The sequence below is a fragment of the Eleutherodactylus coqui genome, chromosome 1 (genome assembly GCF_035609145.1).
Source record: "Eleutherodactylus coqui strain aEleCoq1 chromosome 1, aEleCoq1.hap1, whole genome shotgun sequence".
Lineage (NCBI taxonomy): Eukaryota > Metazoa > Chordata > Amphibia > Anura > Eleutherodactylidae > Eleutherodactylus > Eleutherodactylus coqui.
Window position 1 is genome coordinate 276332528 of NC_089837.1, and position 19149 is coordinate 276351676.

The 19149-nt window shown below is 47.6% G+C and overlaps 1 protein-coding gene across 3 annotated transcripts in view; it reads right to left on the reverse strand.

Moving 5' to 3' along the window:
- The window catches only part of ITPR3 (inositol 1,4,5-trisphosphate receptor type 3), a 665728-nt gene that overhangs the window by 529411 nt on the left and 117168 nt on the right, over positions 1-19149 (reverse strand). For 2 of the 3 annotated variants that reach the window (XM_066609095.1, XM_066609083.1), the window contains exon 7: positions 2496-2579. The exons of the other annotated variant lie outside the window; for it this stretch is intronic. In XM_066609095.1, the coding sequence (XP_066465192.1) occupies positions 2496-2579 (84 nt within the window). The remainder of the gene's footprint in view (positions 1-2495; positions 2580-19149) is intronic. 3 annotated transcript variants of the gene reach the window in all.

The window sequence follows — 19149 nt, forward strand, 5'->3', positions numbered from 1 at the left end:
TTCCCTGAAAAACAATTCAGGTGTGCCAGCAGACAGTTGTCTTTAATGGAGCCGCCGGCAGCAGCAGCGGCTCTATTGAAGAGAATGCCTGCATTTTTTTTTTTTTTGCATTAAAATTTTTCTTTTTCAGGCAAGAGCTTATATGTAAAGCCCTTCCCTGAAAAAGAATGCAGGGACCTGGCAGACCATTGTTTTCAATGGAGCCGCCGGCAGCAGCCGCGGCTCCATTGAAAACGATGCTTGCATTCCCTATGGTGCACGCATGTCCTATCTTTGCAGGCACGCACCTGCAAAGTACGGACATGTGTACACACCATAGGGAATGCAGTGCTGCAAATAAAAGCGTGTTTTTGTGCGGGTGTATGTACGCACAAAAACACGCTTGTGTGAATGCACCCTGAGCTTGTAATTTAAGTCCAGGTACTGGCATTTAGCAGTGATCTGCATATAGTACATATATATGTACTGCCACCCTAAAACCTTTTGCAATGTTCTTTTCTGCTCTGCAACTGAGGTAAACTATTAATTAATCAATTAATTATTTAATTATCAAAGTGACAAATTGCTGTTTGACAAATCACATCAGTTTACATCTATTTTTTTTCAATCCACCATGTATTGATCTTAATGCAGAATTATGTGAAAAGATGATCACGATGGAAGTGATTAACTTTAGCGTGAGTCCCATAGAAATTAATAGGATTTATCATGATCAATTAGTTTGTCAAAGTATTGTCAAAAAGCAAGTGTAAATGCACCCTAATGCAGCTTTCAGATGGCCACAATAAGTTCTGTTCAGCAGAAGTGTAAGTTTCGCAGGTATAATATAACATAGTAACATAGTATGTAAGGCCGAATGAAGACAATGTCCATCTAGTTCAGCCTGTTTATCCTCCTACGTTGTTAATCCAGAGGAAAGCAAAAAACCCCAAGAGGCAGGAGCCAATTAGCCCCCGTCCCGCCCCCTCCCATTGCAAATAGTGGCGAGGGGCAGAGAGGGGGCTGGAGCTCAGTGCACTGCTCCTGGCTCTTCCAGCCTCCTCCCCCTGCAGAGAGGGACGCCGTATATCGCCCTGGCGTGAAAACCCAGACAATATATGGTTATCCGAAGGTGCCCTAAGGCTGCTTTCGCATAGCCAAGAAACTCACGCGAGATTTGTGCATTGCGAAATGCACAAATCTCACTCACATATTACCCCATTCATTTCAATGGAGTCATAAAATGAGCATCATGTCCTATATTTTTGTGTTCCTCATAACGCAACGCCCATTGTTTCGACCCTGCGTACCTGTCAGATGAATCTTCTTCTGTACTGTAGATGTGCCACTGGCGCTCTGGTGCACATGCGCAGTACAGATTTCCCTAGGCGATGACGCGGATCCGCGACACTTCTGCAATACTCATTGCGGAAGTGCCGTGGCAGGGATGGCTTCCATTGACTTCACTGGAAGCCGCCCCTGTGTATCTGCTCTGAAAATAGAGCATGCTGCGATTTTATTTCGGCATGTAGCGGCTGCAAATAAAATCGGCTCGTGTGCGTGGAGAGAGGAATCTACACACACGTCAATGGGTACATTGAGCAGTGGATGGCTGCACCTGCTGACAAGCACGGGATCCGCAATTCAATTTGCCCCATGTGCATGAGGCCTAAGTATGAAATTGTGAAGGTCCAAAAAGGCAAAACATTGCATTACAATAAAACTGACTTAAATGCTTTTAAAATGACAGTGCAGGTTTTAAAATAAAAAATACCAGCATATTATACCGCATATTGAAGTATTCCCACCATAGCAAGTCATGCCCTATCTGGATCGGGATAACTAGCTGATTGATGTGTGCTTAATCTCTGGGACCCCCAAGATTCCAAGATTGCAACCTCAGAAGTTCCAAAGTGTGGGCAGAGGAGAACGTGCATGTGTGCTTTTGCTCCAATCGCATCAATCAGACCATTGGAGATAGCAGAGTTCAAGCACTCAGCTATCTTTGTCAGTCCCACTGAGGGGAATGCAGTGGAGCCACGCATGCATGTTCTCCACTGCCCCATTTCAGGATGTGCCATGCTGCAATCCCTAGCTCAGCAATCAGACCCCCACTGATCAGCAAGTTATCCCCTATCTTTAATGGCTATGTACACATTTGCAATGATTTTAATTGTTTCAATTCATCTAAAATAAAAATGAAGAAACACTGTAAATATTAAATAAAATATGCTAGTGTTGTGGATCTATAGCTGCTAGGCAGATTTATTTGTATCCATGGTTGCAGAATAGAAACAAACCCTGTTTGTCTGCTTTTGCAGTCACATTCTCATTCACTACCATGCTGTCCTCGGGTTAGAAGCAAGGGATCTGAAGTAATAAATGACTGTAGGATCAAGCTACAGAAACAGTTTAAGTAACATAGCCTATAATTGTGACTATACAGTAGATTGAGTAGCTCCTAAAAGAGTGGTGAAGAATAAAAGAAAAAGAGGCTTGTCCATTTTTTTACTTACTCCTTTCAGGACATCTTCCATGTAGTCTTTGTATTGCATGAATAGATTGATCTTCCAGCTGGTGTTAGAATTCAAGGAGTTCACCTAAAACAGTAATTCCAATAAAATATTTGCTGTTTAAATAGCACCATTCATGTGAAATAATTTCCTGAGAACGTGCTGCCCAATTTACCGGATTCTTCTGACTACAAGAGGCAGTTTTCAGTAAGATAAAATCTGCGCTTTATCTTCCAGAGGGAGGCGGGTCCGATAGATCCAGGGCCCCCCAATTGCTACCTTAAAAGGGTTCAGTCATGAAAAAAAAAAAAAAAACGAAAAAAAAACCAAAAACATACCTGTGCCATATGGGGCTGGTCACGGGGAAGCTGGTGCTCTTCTCCTCTCCCTCCGGTAGCCGTCAACTTCTGCCCCTGCGCCGACCACTGCCAGATGGCAAGTACTGCCACCCGGGTCAGTGGTCGATGCGTCACAAGTGATGTGTCGCCCACTGATTGGCTTAGCCGCGTCTAACCTCTGCTGTCCTCAGAGAGTCGATGGTGAGTGCACATGCACCTGACTTCCCGGCACGCATGCGTACTCACCATCAACTCACCGTGGACGGCAGAGGTTAGACGCGACCAGAACGGCAGGAGCGCACGTGCGTGCGAAGGAGCCGGCAGGAGATGACCCCTCACGCGGCAACGGAGGGACCAAGTACAACAGGATTAGGTGAGTATGCTTTGTTTTTTTAACTTTTCTGTTTCCACAGGTTAGACTGTAAAGTGATGCAGGGCAGGATGCAGGTGAGTATAATTTTTTTATTTTGCTGACAGAACCCCTTTAATGATCCACCATAGCTGCTCAGTCTGCCCTCTCCCTGCCTGATCAGTCCCCTCCAGGTGTCACAGTTTGTCGGTCACGACAGCGTTGTGACATGGTGGCCTTAACGCAGGCCAAGACCTGTCACCTTGTTATGCAGGAAAAGGGTGATTGCACCATGTGCGGAGACTGCTGGTGTTGTCTTTGTTTGCTGCATGATGCATGTTTGATTAGTCATGCCTGGGAGAAGGTTGGAGGTGTGCTTCCCTAATTACTGTGCTAGTTTTCAGGTATGGCGTGGCTTTATATTCTCATCCCTTCCTTTGCTCAGTGCTGCCTGTTCTGCTCCATAGTGGAGCAGTGGAGAGTGTTGCTCCATTGTGCTGGGTGAATTTTCTAATTCCAGATAAGTTGCTGCTTTTTTATTTTCAAGTGTATTTCTGTTTTGCTTTGCTGTTCAGTTCATCTCTCCAGGGGCCGCCTCTATTGAGGTGATTACTCCGCTTCTAGGCAGGGACCCTGCTAGGTTAGGGCCAGGCTTCCTTCTCCCTGGAGTGGTGCTAACATTCAGCATAGCGTGGTGTGCGGCTATTTCCTGCAGTGTGTACGTCCTCTGTCACCATGCGGAGTGTAGTACTCTGGTGCTGCATGGGCTTTACATCTGGGTTATGTACTTCAGTTGTGGTGCGCACTGTTCTTCAGTGCATAAATCTAGCAACTTCAATAGTTGTGAACATCACCCTGCGTCCCTGAGCATGGTGCTCGTGTGCTGCACGAACGTGACAGCAGGAGATCACTCACATATCTCTCCTGGGGTGCAGGTGCTCTTTTCTACACACAGGGGCAGACCGTAGCAAAGAGCAAAGGTTTGCAGTAGCAGCAAATCCCTAAATGAGGTCATAACCATGTGACCAGGAGCAGCTAGAGGGGGGTCATGTATTACTACACTTCTATGTGGGGATTATGACCCCATTTACACTGAGATGATCGCTCAAAAGTTGCTCAAACAGTTTGAGTGACATTTTTGAGCGATCATCTTTGCACAGTCTATATAATAGCTACTAAAGAGCTATGCAGGCAGAGCAGGACACTGTTGCCATCACTCGGTGAACAATACGATTGTTCTGCATAAGCAAACAGCTGTATTGTTCTCCGCGATTACAGCCGACGTGAACTACCAGCAGGACACGGGCTGTAAGAATCTTATCAGCGCTTCCGACTGTGAAACAGTCTGCACCGCTGATAAGAGGTCATTGTTTAATTCAAGAAAGTTAGAATTGAATGATGAATGACCTATGCACGAAAACTGCACGATGTCCGTGCATTTAGACCCAACGATTCTCGCTCAAAAGACGTCTTTGAGCGATTTGTGAGCAAAAATCGTTGGGTCTAAATGGGCCTTTTGTGTAAATAAAAATAAGTGTTTAACATGCCAGCTGCAAGTGTGTGCATGTAGCAGAGCTGTATGAGCGCTGTTTGAGCGCATGCAGGACAGCTGTGTGTATGTGCATATATGTAATAGAGCTGTATGTCTCTATGCATGTGGCAGAGCTGTATGCATGTATGTGAATTCTGCAAAGCTGTGTGTGTAAGTAGCAGAGTTCTGTATGCTGCAGAGCTATGTGTGTTGTGTGCATGTACAAAATGTGTGCAGCAATTCTGTATATGTGTATAATTATGTGCTTGCACCATTGTTTGAATGGACACATGGCTTAATGGGAGCTGACTATTCACGGTTAACCCTATTTTAGTTGTACACAAGTTCAAACTTGATTTTACAAGGGTAAAAAAACAACAAAAAATAATGCAAGTATATTGCAAAATTGATGAGACATTCACAGGCTATTAGATGGTCTCTTCCTATGCTAATGGCATCCACTAATAAGTAGAGAGCGGCATGGATTTCAAGGATCTCTTTAGAAAAAAGGTCCCCGGAGCAGAAAAACAGAAGAGAGAATTTCAAATTTCAAAAAAATCCTTCCTATGAGCAAAGAGCATACAACAAAAGGAGAATCCAAAACGGCATGGAGACTTGCTTCAAAGGAGAGGGATATGGTAAACACAAAAGCCCCCTCCTAATGATGCTGATCAGAGTTATCAGATGGAGAGACAGGAAGCTTGCTGTGTTTACCATATCCCCCTCCTTCGAAGTAAATCTCTGTTCTTTGACTAATAGTGCCATTTTGGATTCACCTTTTGTTGTATGATCTTCCTATGAGGCAGGATTTTTTTAACATTGGAATTCTCTTTGCTGATAAGTTAAGAGTCCTTTTAAATAAAGTATTTTAAAAAATCCAAGAGTTGAAAAAAATAAAAGGAGGAACTGCTAGGTTCCCCGGAGCTCTCTACTTTCTGATGCAGCAGAGATGTGGTCCTCATGCAGGGACATGTGACTGCTGCAGCTAATCACCGGCCAAAGGTCACCAATGATTAGGTGCAGCAGCAACATGTCCCTGATGTACATAACATAATTCTTGCAGCAAAAAGTGGAGATCAGGGAGGTCTGGGCACAGGCCAATTGGATTGGATGAGGAGAGCATGAATGCTTTAATGTTTTCCTACTACCCTGGGCAGATTTCAAAAGCATTTTTGGAGAGTTGGATAAGGCCTGCTGTCCACGGGCGATATATCATTGAGTTATCCGCTGCGATAATCCGCACACGGGTAACGCAATGAACGCTTTCCATAAGATAACTATGGAAAGCGCAACCCGATGTACACGAGCGGAAAATCACTGCGATTTTCTAATCTCGTTTAAAAATCACAGCATGCTGCGATTTGGCCGTGATGAATCTATCATTAATGATAGGTTCATCACAGAAAATCGCGGTCACTTTAGAGTTCTCCTGCGGGTAAACGCTACACCCATAGATAAACAGCCTTACTACTTTAAGATGCAGATTAGCTAGGACACCTAACAAGTTAGGGTCTATGCTACCCAATGGCACAACAATGTTTGGTTTGCTTAATACCGGTAAGAAAGAATACAGTGGACTCATATTCATGGGAAGAATACACTTCACCTCCTCCCATCCGTGTCAACCATAATTGATGGTTGCAGTGTATAAAGGCAGATACAACAGCAGCCACCATTCATTACCCTTTTAGTGACTATGACAGTTTGCGCCTTAGTGACTGAGCCCAATTTTGGAAATCTTACATGTGTCACTTTAACATAGAATAACTTTGTAAACGTTTTTCATATCCAAGTGATTCTGACACAGTTTTTTCATGTAGTACTGTTCTGCTAGATATTGTACTTCATTTAGGTGGTAAAAATAGACCGATAGAATTTGTGTATATTTATTAAAAGTGCCAAAATTAGGAACATTTTGAAAAAAAAAATTCACATTTTCAACTGTAATATCTCAAATATGTGCAAACATACTGCACAAACTTTTGATTTATCATTACTTAACATTTTGAGAAACACTTTGTTTTCCTACACCAAGCCAAGATTGCAAAGGCTCATAGCTGTCAGAATGATAGATAGCCTCACAAATGACCCAATTTTTTTTTAAAAACTACACCCCTTAATAAATTCATTGAGGTGTCATGAGTATTTTGACCCCACAGGTTTTTTTTCAGTAGTTAATGCAATTTTGAAAAGAAAAAATAAAATTTCATATTATTGCAAATATATTATTTTAAAGACTTTTTTTTCCTATAGTGCACATGAAAAGGAGGATTTGCACCCCAAAATGGATACTCCTTTTTGTCCTGTGTTCAAGAACATACCGGTTATGGCCCTAATCTGATGTCTGCGCAACAGGGCCCAAACTGAAAGGAGCAGCCGGTGGTTTTCAGAACAGACATTTTGCTTGAAAGTGCTTCAGGCCCCATTGCACATGATTGAGAACCCCTGCAAATGACCGCATTTTGAAAACTAGACCCCTTAATGAATTCATCTAGGGGTGTACTGTGTATTTTGACCCTACAGTTTTTGAATTCATATAAGCAAAGCAGAAGGAAAAAGAGGATTTTTTTACTCACCGTAAAATCTCTTTCTCGTCTCGGCATTGGGGGACACAGCAAAGACCGTGGGATATAACTTCTGCCACTAGGAGGCGACACTAAGCACAAAAAGTGTTAGCTCTGCCCACTGGCTATATCCCTCCTGCCGACACCAGGCTAATTAGTTTGTCATGCTAGCAGTTGGAGTAGCCATGCAGGAACAGAGAGACAACAATAGTTTAGTAATATGACACACCAACAAATCATAACTGTAACGAAAGGCGCAGCACCATGTGTGACTTACAGAATCTGGAGCCCGACCAGGACCACCAACTGTGTCATATAAAATGAAAAAGGGGTGGGTGCTGTGTCCCCCAATGACGAGACGAGAAAGATTTTACGGTGAGTAAAGAATCCTCTTTTCTCGCTCGTGTCATTGGGGTACACAGCAAAGACCGTGGGACGTCCCACAGCCGTCCCCGAGGGTGGGTACAAGATAAATCAAAAACGCATGCGGTCAGTTTACAGCCGTCTGTAAAACTTTTTGACTCAGCGAAGCGTTGGCTGACGCAAATGTATGTATGCGATAAAACGTACAAAAGGTGTGCAGGGATGCCCAGGTAGCTGCCTTACACATTTGTGAAACTGAGGCACCATGATTGACCGCCCATGAAGCACCCACTGCTCTGGCGGAGTGTGCCATCACCTGAAACGGTGGTGTCTCACCCTTAGCCCGGTAGGCCTCCACCACCGCCGAACGAATCCAGCGAGCAATCGTCACTTTTGATGCTGCAAGACCATGTCTCGGACCATCTGGTATCACGAACAGAGAATCCCAACGCCGAAAAGACGCAGTCTGGTCCAAATACGTCCTCAGGGCATGGACTAGGACTAAGGTATGCAGAGCCGGTTCCCTAGAATGAACAGCCCTCGGGCAGAATGATGGCAGTACAATGTCCTCATTAATGTGGAAGGTCGACACCACCTTTGGAAGAAAAGACCGTACCGGCTGCAATACTACCTTATCCTGGTGAAAAAACGTAAAGGGTGGTTTGCTGACAGCGCCACAATCTCAGAATCCCTACGAAGGGAGGTAACCACCACCAAGAAGGTGACCTTCCAGGACAGTAACCGCCACGGTATCTCCGCTAATGGTTCAAACTGATGGATCTGCAGGGCATCCAGAACCAGGTTTAGGTTCCAGGGTGGCACTGGAGACCGAAATGGAGGTGCTGTATGAGCAACTCCCTGTAAAAAGGTGCACACTACTGACCTCGAAGCCAATGGTCGCTGAAACAAAATTGACAAGGCCGAAATCTGTCCCTTAAGGGAGCTGAGGCTCAGCCCCAAGTCCAACCCGTCTTGGAGAAAGAACAGGAGGTGAGCCAGCGAGAAATGCATCGGGTGTGCCCCCTTCTGCTCACACCAACGAAAAAACGCTTTCCACACCCGATGATATACTTTCAATGACGACGGCTTCCTAGCCCTAATCATTGTCTGGATAACCGGGTCTGAGAAACCTCGTGCTCTCAGTACCGCGGTCTCAACCGCCACGCCGTCAAACGTAGCGTAGCCAAATTTGGGTGGTAGAGGGGACCCTGAGAGAGGATATCTTTTCGCAGGGGTAGCCGCAAGGGAGCGTCTGCCACCAGGTCCATGAGCTCCGCCTACCATGTTCTTAGCGGCCAGTCTGGGGCTATGAGAATCACTGGTAGCCCTTCCTTCCTGATTCTCCTGAGCAGCCGGGGAATGAGAGGAATTGGTGGAAATGCATAGGGGTAACAAAACCCCGTCCATGGTTAGCGCATCTGCTGCTAGTGCTCTGGGGTCCCTTGCCCTGGCGAGATAGGTTGGAAGCTTCTGGTTGAAGCGAGACGCCATCAGATCGATGCCTGGCTGACCCCATTTTTGGCACACTTCCTGAAAAACCTCGGGATGTAGCCCCCACTCCCCTGGGTCGACCTCCTTCCTGCTGAGGAAGTCTGCTACCCAATTTTCGACCCCGGGAATGAAGACTGCTGATATCGCGGGAAGATTATCCTTGGCCCATGCCAGAATTCTTTCCACTTCCTTCATGACCCCCCTGCTGCGGGTCCCGCCCTGATGGTTTATGTATACCACCGCGGTCACATTGTCCGACTGGATTCGCACCGGAGTTCCCTCCAGCCGACACGCAAAGTGCTGCAAGGCCTGGAATACCGCCCGCAGCTCCAATACATTTATCGGGAGACCGGATTCCTGCCTGGACCAGGTCCCCTGTGTCACCAGATCCCCCAGTGAGCATCCCCAGCCTGTCATGCTGGCGTCTGTACGGGAACGACCTGCCCTGCTGAATGTGTGGCGAGTCCATCCACCATTGGAGTGACTGTTGTACCCCTGGTGGAATCCTTATCCTCTGATCGAGGGATCGCGCCAATCTGTCCCACCTTGACAGTATCGTCCACTGCAAGGGGTGGGAGTGAAATTGGGCAAATGGAATCGCCTTGAAAGACGAGACCATTAGACCCAAGACCTTCATTGCGTACCGGATCGACACCGTTCGCCGTGATAGAAGGGATAGTACCTGACTCTGAAGCAGCTGGCGTTTTGCCTCTGGGAGAGTCACTCGACCCTGTACCGTGTCGAAGCACATCCCCAGGTACACCATGCGCTGTGCTGACACAAGAGACGACTTCTTGTAATTGATCAGCCAACCGAACCTGCTTAGAGTGTCCAAGGCAATCTGCAGGCTGTCCAGGTTGTTCCGCCGGGTCGGGGCCTTTACCAGGATGTCGTACAGATACAGCATGGCAACGACCCCCCTGGAATGCAAGATTGCCATTACTGTCGCCTAAACCCTTGTAAACACCCTGGGAGCCGTTGCCAGCCCGAATGGTAACGCCATGAACTGAAAATGCTCCCCCTGTACCATAAACCGGAGGAAGCGCTGGTGCGCCAGACGAATGGGGATATGTAAATATGCATCCTGGATATCTATCAAGGAGAGGAACTCCCCTGTTTCCAAGGATGCGATGACCGCTTGTACTGACTCCATGCGGAAATGACGCCAAAAACTTGTTCAGCTTCTTTAGGTCCAGAACCGGACGGACAGATCAGTCTTTTTTGGGGACCACAAAAAGATTGGAGTAGAACCCCGTGAAATGTTGATCGGGGGGAACTCGCACAGCCACCCCCTGCAAATCGAGAGTAAATTGGAGAAGTCGACCCCCCCCCCACCACCACCACCTTGTCCGAAACAGCTGGGGGCAGTCCCTCATGCCGAGATCTTGCTTTTGGAACTCTTTGTAGGCTGGGAACCCTGCCAAGAGGACCTTGGTTTAAAGGAAGGACCTTTTCTTTGTTCCTGCTCCTGAGGACCCTTTCTTTCCATCCTACGAGGACTCGTCTGGCGAAAGGAACGAAAATGTCTCTGCTGCGGAGATGACCGCTTTGGACCATTCTGTGGCAAGTGCGAGCTCTTTCCACCCATAGCCTCTGAAATGAGCTCGTCTAGCTTGGCGCCGAAAAGGCGGGATCCTACAAAGGGCATACTGATCAGTGATCCCTTGGAGGAAGCATCCGCATCCCATGACCTTAACCACAGGCTCCAGCGAGTCGTCACGGATGCCGCGGAGACACGAGCCACCAGTTTGGCTGCATCCATAGAGGCTTCACAGAGAAACATGCCTGCTTGTTCCATTTGCTGTGCCATGTCCGCCAAATCCCCTGGTGATGCCCCTTCAAGGATTCCTTCTCGTAACTGTTTTGCCCATCAGTAACAGCTTTACTGACCCAGGAAGAGGCAAACACAAGTCTAAGAGCAGACCCCGCCGCCTCAAACTGTTTTCGCCAACGCCTCGATTTTTCGATCCTTGGGATCCCTGAGAGAGGAGGACTTCGCCGTGGCCAGCACAGTATGCTTAGCCAGGCGAGAGATTGTTGGATCGACTATCGGCGGGGCCCACCACTTTTCCACCAACTCTTGCGAAAAGGGGTACTTCCCGTCTAAATAACCTGACTTGGAAAAATGTTTATCCGCCACCTTCCATTCTTTAGACAGAACCTTGTCAAAGTCCTCATGGGCAGTAAAGGTTCTCGGGGAGTGTCTGGGCTGCCTAAAAGAAAACGACATCCGAGATGCCTGTGGCTCCTGCTCAGTGAGCTGAAACGTATCACGCACTGCTACCACTAAGCTCTCCACCATTGCTGAAAATCTAGGGACCTGATCCTCCTCTATGACAGAGTCCAAGGAGGATTCTGACCACTCCTCCTCCGAACAGTCCTCTTCTGCTGACGACCGCCGCGACCTTGTACCAGAGGAGTGCAAAAGCGACGAGGATGGTGACCGGGAGGGCCGCCGTGAGTCCTAGGGCCTGCCCCGTTTCCGTCGATGGCCGGGATGTGAGCCATCTCTATTTCCTCTAATGTGAAACGGATGTGTCCTGTGCCAGTTTCTCTAAAATCGCACCAGATGCCCGGGTGAAGTCAGACACCGCAAGGGACAAGGAGCGGGCCCACTCCGACTCAGCCATAAATGAGGGCTGAACAGGGGGGGTTTGGCTTGTACTGTCACTTGTTTAGCAGGGGAACAATCCTTACAAAAAGGCTCAGCCTGTCCGCATGCGAACTTTAGATTACAGCGTGAGCAAGCAAAGTGCGTCACTCTTGCTATCCCTGGTCCAGCCTCCAGAACTCTGGGGTCGGACATGGTGCTACAATTTCAACCGGGCAAAACTGAAACTATCCACTGCTATGCCAAACTGCCGGCAGGAGGGATAAGCACGCCCCCTCCACAGCGTCCCAAGAGAGCAGCTGTGCTGCCGTGCTCGATGCCACAAAGCCACGCCCCCACGTGACACTGAGGGCGTGTCTGTTTGTTAGAGCCACAGACCCCGCCTTCCGATGGAAACGCTCAGGATGCCGCCCCGCTGCTGCGCCCGGTTGGCAGCGCTGGGGCCCCTGCTATTGAGCCCCTGCCGCCACCAGGAGTGCCCCAGGCTGGGAGCCCGAAGTGAACCTGCCGCTATACCACTGCCGAGATGCCACGCCGGGGATACATCTGCGCGTAAACCACGTCCACTTCCGGAGGACCGTGCCCTGGACGCTGGACCATGCCGCCCGATACCACCGCCAGGTAAGCTGTGCTTCACCCCCCTTCCCCCACAGGGGAACAGAGGGAGAGACTTCGGGGCTCCCCAGCAGCTGTATCTCTTGTCCAGGCATTCCCCCGCTAACTGCACAGCGCTGCGGGTCTCCACGCTAAATAAAGGTGCGCCTGCGCATAATGTCTACCCTGTGCAAAAAGCGACACCGCCGCTGGTAATGCCACGAACTGCGCGCAACAGCGAGACACGGGGAAAGAAAGGCAAGGGAGGGAAAGAAGGGAGAAGTCGCCAGCGCATACTTACCTCTTGCGCCCTTGTTGACGGAAATAGCGGCTCTCCAGCTCCAGCAGCCTACCCCTATGACATTGCCTACCCAATGGATAGGGGATGCGGACCCTTGGCACCAAAACGGGGGGCTTTTCGCTGTCGGGCCACATGCAAATATATATGATCCGGATGTGCCACCTTTTCTTCTAAGGCGGGACGGGCAGTAACAATCTGGAGTGGGTTGTTCGCCCTCTTCTATCCTTTGGGTTTGACTGGGAGAGGCTGCATCGCCGTTTAGCCCTGGCCCTTTCTTCCGCCCTACTGAGTCCACTGAATTCTTTCTTATTGGCTATTAACTAATTGGCACACTATTGTCATTTGGCAGTGCTATGCTGCCAATGTAGGCACACCACACAACAGATATGAAGACAGTGAGACAGGGGCCCCCCTGTCCCACCGTTGACTCGCCTTCCTCTTCATGTTCGAGCAGCACAAGTGTCAATTAAATTCTATTTGCTTTAGATGCTGCTGTCAGTCAGTGCAGGTTGCTCTTCTTCCCTCGCTCATCATTACTACACTGAGAGCAGGAACAAGAGGGAAAAAGCAGCCTGAGAGGCAGTACAGCAGCATCCAGAGCAGATAGAAGGCAAGTGAGGCTTGTGCTGAGACATTCAGTGCTTAGGAGGAGCTACAGAGGTGTGTGTGTGTGGGGGGGGGGGGCACGGAAAGGGGACAGCAGTGCTTTAGGTGGACCAACCACAAAGGGAGGACTATGGGGAAGGGAGGACTATGGGGAAGGGAGAACTATGGGGAAGGGAGAACTATGGGGAAGGGAGAACTATGGGGAAGGGAGAACTATGGGGAAGGGAGAACTATGGGGAAGGGAGGGGGGGACTCTAGTGCCATGAGGTGCCATAGAAAATGGATTCTATTGCCTTGTGTGACCATAGAAAGGCAACTCCAGTACTATTGGGGGCCAGGGGGGGGGGGGGGATGGAGAGGACACAAGTACTGGGGGGGGGGGGGGGGGGGAGTTACTATACTGGGGGCAGTAGGGCGAGAGGTTCACTGAGGACATTGGTAGGATGATAAGAGTGTGCAGAAATCAGTCATTGGTGGAAAATTTCTTCATGGTCATCAAGGCTCAGATAAACAATAATGAAAACAAACATTGCTAATCAGAGCAAGATGCCACCTGAGATCACTGGAGGTTATTGCATTGTAATCACTATTGCTGTGTGGAACTGGTATCTGTCTAGTATATAGTGACTGCATTTTTCTGAAGTATCCTAGAGCTGAGCCTCTGTATCTAAACCTACCGCATTATAGATTTGCTGCCACTAATATACATTTTTTGAGGGGCCCAATTCTGAGTTTTCTATGGGGCCCCATTATTTCTCAGTGCAACCCCTGTTATTTGGTATAATAGTTCATTGGATCTGTGCCTATAACATGCTGTCCTAGAATAAGGCAGCATATTCACATGATGGATCTGTTTTAAACCTGTTCCCAAGAACAATTGTCACGTAAAATAAACATGCCAAGGAAAGTGTAATAACCATAGCATTCAAACCTAGAAATGAATAATAAAAATAAAGAAACCACGTGCATACTATTTGTCAGTCTGCAGGAATTTTGAATGCGCATTTTTTAGGTTTAGCATGCCTTGAAGATTAAATCCCACATAAACTTTCCATATAAAATGTGTTGAATTCCAATTGGCCTACACATTATTTCCTCCAACAGTAGTTAAATTTGTTCACAATAAAGCACTGTGTGAGGCTAGCTATATAGTTTTTCTTTCATTATGTTTTTCCCTACATGAGAAAGTAAAGGCCCATTTAGACACAACGATTATCGCTCAAAAGCCATCTTTCGATCGATAATCATTGTGTGTAAATGTGCCCATCTTTCAGTTTTCTGCCGAACTACAGTTTTCAGTTCAGCTTGAAAACCTTTGTTCGGCAGGATAAGACGGTCCGCACACTGTGCTCTGCTCAGGGAGAGCTGATTACAGTTAATTGCATTGTATCAGCTATTCTCAGCTGTCAGCCCCATGGCAGATCAAAGCGAAAGTAATCAGGAAACAGCGGGAGGTCTGTTTCCTGGTTATAGCTCCCAGTGGCTCACAGGGTACTACTTGATACTAATAGGCATTAGTGCCAAGTAGTAGTTTATGCAAAATGATCACTCAAAAGTCATTATTTGAGCAATCATCTTTGCAGTGTAAATGCGTTTTTTTTCTGCGTTTAACGCTGCGCTTTCAGTCAACACCATTGATTTCAATGCGACTTCTCAGAGAAGCACTAAAACAGCTTTTTTAACGCTGCATTTTTCAAGCGCTGTCTGTTCTATTTTCATGCTTTTTGCATTATAAAATGCAATGCTTGGCCCCAACTAAATGAAAGGGGTGCGTTTTTAGCGTTTTTGAAAATGAAGTAAAATGTGGTTACCACAATTTGACTGCATTTTCAGCTGCATTTTTTTCAGTTCTGGCATTATCAGCTTGCTTGGCTGCGTTTATAACTGTGCTGAAAACAGTGTTTTTACAAGCCCATGTGTGAGAGTGGCCTAAAGGATACAGGGAGCACTACATAAAATTGCTTCACAACCACTCTGTACTCCCTAGTTGCTGCTGACTAGGATATCTGACCTCTGCAGCCAATCTCTACATACAGAAGGTCACTGTTGTGGCCAGTGATTGACTACTGCAGTCACATGTCCTGTTCAGCAGCAACCAGGAAGTACAGAGTGATTTTAAGTAGTATGAAAACCCCTTTAAGGCTGCATTCACACGAACGTATATCGGCTCGGTCTTCACGCCGAGCCGATATACGTCGTTCTCATCTGCAGGGGGGGGGGGGGGGACATGGAAGAGCCAGGAGTAGGAACTGAGTTCCCGCCCCCTCTCCGCCCCTCTGCACTATTTGCAATGGAAGGAGGCGGGATGGGGGAAGTGCTAAGTTCTGAGAATTAGCCCCGCTCTCGTCCCGCCTCTCCCCATTGCAAATAGTGCAGAGGGGCGGAGAGGAGGCAGAGAGGGGGCGGGAGCTCAGTTCCTGCTCCTGGCTCTTGCATTCTCCCCCCCCCCCCTGCAGATGAGGACAACTTATATCGGCTCGGCGTGAAAACCGAGCCGATATACGTTCGTGGGAATGCACCCTGAGGCTGCATTCAAATGACAGTGTGCGAGTTGTGCCCAAAATTCTCAGGCGCAACGTGCATCGGCAGCATACAGACACCCACTGTGTGCTACCTGATCTGCATGGACAGTGCACATTGCATGTCCTATTCTCATCTTTGTGAAAACTTGCACATGTGAATAACCCAATAGGCTACAATGAACCATTACAGCCAAATAGGCCGAAATACAAAGACAGCACACAGATGGGAAAACAGCCATGTGAATGGGCCCTGAGGCTAATTTCACAAGAATGTAATATTGCTAGATTTGATTCTGTTTCATGACTGCAGGAATGTGACTTATTACTACACACTTGCGTGAAATTGGCCTTAAAAGGGGTTATCCTGAACAGAGCAGGAAGACAGAACCCCAGAATACTGATGTGAATGCGCCCATAGATATCCATAAAAGGCAATAAGCCACCATATTAATGAAAACAACTATAAGCATAATAATACTTATACCAGATCCAGGCCCTGGCAGAGTACACCACAGAAAGTAAAGAATGAGTACTGCTTGAGGTGAACAAGCAGAAGCTGCTTAAAGTGCAGCAAACAAATCAAAAATATCAGACTGAAACTGAAAACGTGGATTGCTAACTGGCTCAGCAAAGCATTACATAGCCAATTTCAGGAAAAATTGACAGTAAAGTTGATAAGGCAGTTTCACACGGGTGACAAAAATCGCACAATTTTCTCGCAATGTGACAGTGCTACAAATCGCATGCATGTGAAGCCCATGCTTTCCAATGGGTTCTTTCACATTAGCCATGTTTTCTAGCCTGTTACATTGCGAGAATACGAAATTGTGGCACGCTCTATACAGCCACTATTTGCGATGATTTCACATCCCATTGAATGGCTGTGATTGGTTCATCGAGCACTGCAGTGATCACAGCCAGCGCTTCTTGGAGGTGGGGATTTTGAACCTCTGACCAGGAAGTGCTGGATGAAACTACAAGCAAGTCTGCCGGAGCTTCAAAAGAAGACATGCGGTGGAGGTGACAGTGGCTGTTAGGTGATGTATTGCTTATTTTTTAAATGCAAATAGGCCTTATTTTCAGGGTAGGACTGATATTTTAAGCTCCCCAAAAATCTTGGCAAAAGATTTTGTCATAGGAGTCTATGGAAGCGGCCGTATTTCAGCTGGGAAAAATACTTCCTGAACCATCTTTCCTGGCTAGTGTAAAAGGGGTGGAAAATCGCCCGTCTGATCTGATACATTGAAATCTGATGCATCCAGATGGTAGTGCATATCGGCCGGAAGTGAAAACGGCAGCCGATATATGCCTGTGTGAATAAAGTCTAAAACACAGTGGCAAACTAATAGTCCACGATGGCTTTGCATTTAGACATAACGATTCTTGTGAACGTCTGTTTATTTGAACAAATTTTGAGTGATTATTAGAGATAAGCGAGCACCAAAATGCTCGGGTGCTCGTTACTCGAGTCGAGCTTCCTGCGATGCTCGAGGGTTCGTTTCGAGTAACGAACCCCATTGAAGTCAATGGGCGACCCGAGCATTTTTGTATGGGACCTATGCTCCGCTAAGGTTTTCATTTGTGAAAATCTGGGAAATTTTGAGAAAGTGATGGGAACGACACAGAAACGGATAGGGCAGGTGAGGGGCTACATGTTGGGCTGCATCTCAAGTTCCCAGGTCCCACTATTAAGCCGCAATAGCGGCAAGAGTGCCCCCCCAACAATTTTTACTTCTGAAAAACCCTCATTAGCAAAGCATACCTTAGCTAAGCACCACACTACCTCCAACAAAGCACAATCACTGCCTGCATGACACTCCGTTGCCACTTCTCCTGGGTAACATGCTGCCCAACCGCCCCACACGACCCAGCGTCTGTTGCACACACAAAAGTGTCACTGCGCTCCCTTCAGCTGCCCCCATGCCACACGCTCACTTCAAAGCCACACCACCCTCATGTCAATTTATAATTGCCTCTGTGATGAGGAGGAACCGGAGGCACACACTGCAGAGGGTTGGCAGGGCCAGGTAGCGACCCTCTTTAAAAGGGGCGGGGCGATAGCCCACAATGCACTTGAGAATCACTGACAAATCGACGTTCGATCTTCATTCCAATCCTGTGCCACCTCCGTCAGGAGCTGCAAATGTCGCCAAGAGTTACGTAGCGATGGGGAATCCATGTGCCCACACAGTGTTCATTCTGTCTAGGTGTCAGGTGGCTCAATCGACACTGCAAGGGGAAAGCCATCTGCACTATGCCCTCTTTCCAAGTCACTCAGTGTCTTAGTGGCAGACAGCTAAAGCACCGCGATGGGAACTAAATGTGCGCCCACAGCAGGAGTGGCTCCGAGGAAGCCACAGACGGTACCAAAAAAAATACCATTGCAGTGCCTCCCTTAAAGCTGAGGTAACGCGGGAAGAAAGGAAGGTTGGCTTCGGGCCACACTGCAAGCCCTAGTCACGCAGGCTGGGTTATTTTCATAGTTACAGGTAGGTAGAACTCCGCTATGGGAAGTCTGTGTGCAACCACAGCAGGGGTGGGTCCCAGGAAGCCACTGACGGTACATAAATAAATCCCATTGCAGTACCCCTCATAGCTGATGGCATGTCAGAAGAAATGCAGGTTGGCTTCGGCCCACACTGCATGCCCCAGTCAGTCTGGGTAATTAAGATTTGTCACAGATAGGACGAACTCCCCTATGGTATGTCTGCGTGCACCCAAAAGGATGGGTGGCTCCCTGGAACCCACCGACGGTACATAAATATATCCCATTGCAGTGCCTCCCTTAGAGCTGATGGAATGCGAGAAGAAATGCAGGTTGGCTTCGGCCCACAATGCAAGCCCTAGTCAGGCTGCGCAGAGGCTAGTATTAGCAGCATTTCAGTAGTAGCAGAATAGACAGGCCCCAGTAACAATTCAGTGGCAGCAGTATAGGGAGAGCCTAGTATTAGTAACATTTCAGTAGTAGCAGTATAGAGAGGCCCAAGTAACATATCACTAGCACCAGTATAGGGGGAGCACAGTATTAGTTCCATTTCAGTAGTAGCAGAATAGACAGGGCCCTGTAACAATTCCGTGGCAGCAGTATGGCCAAAGGCCTGTAGTAGTAACATTTCAGTAGTAGTAGCAGTCAAGACAGGCCCCAGTAACAATTCCGAAGCAGCAGTATAGGGGGAGCACAGTATGAGTTCCATTTCAGTAGTAGTAGCAGTCTAGACAGGCCCCAGTAACATATCACTAGCAGCAGTATAGGGGGAGCACAGTATTAGTTCCATTTCAGTAATAGTAGCAGTCAAGACAGGCCCCAGTAACAATTCCGAAGCAGCAGTATAGGGGGAGCACAGTATTAGTTCCATTTCAGTACTAGTAGCAGTCAAGACAGGCCAC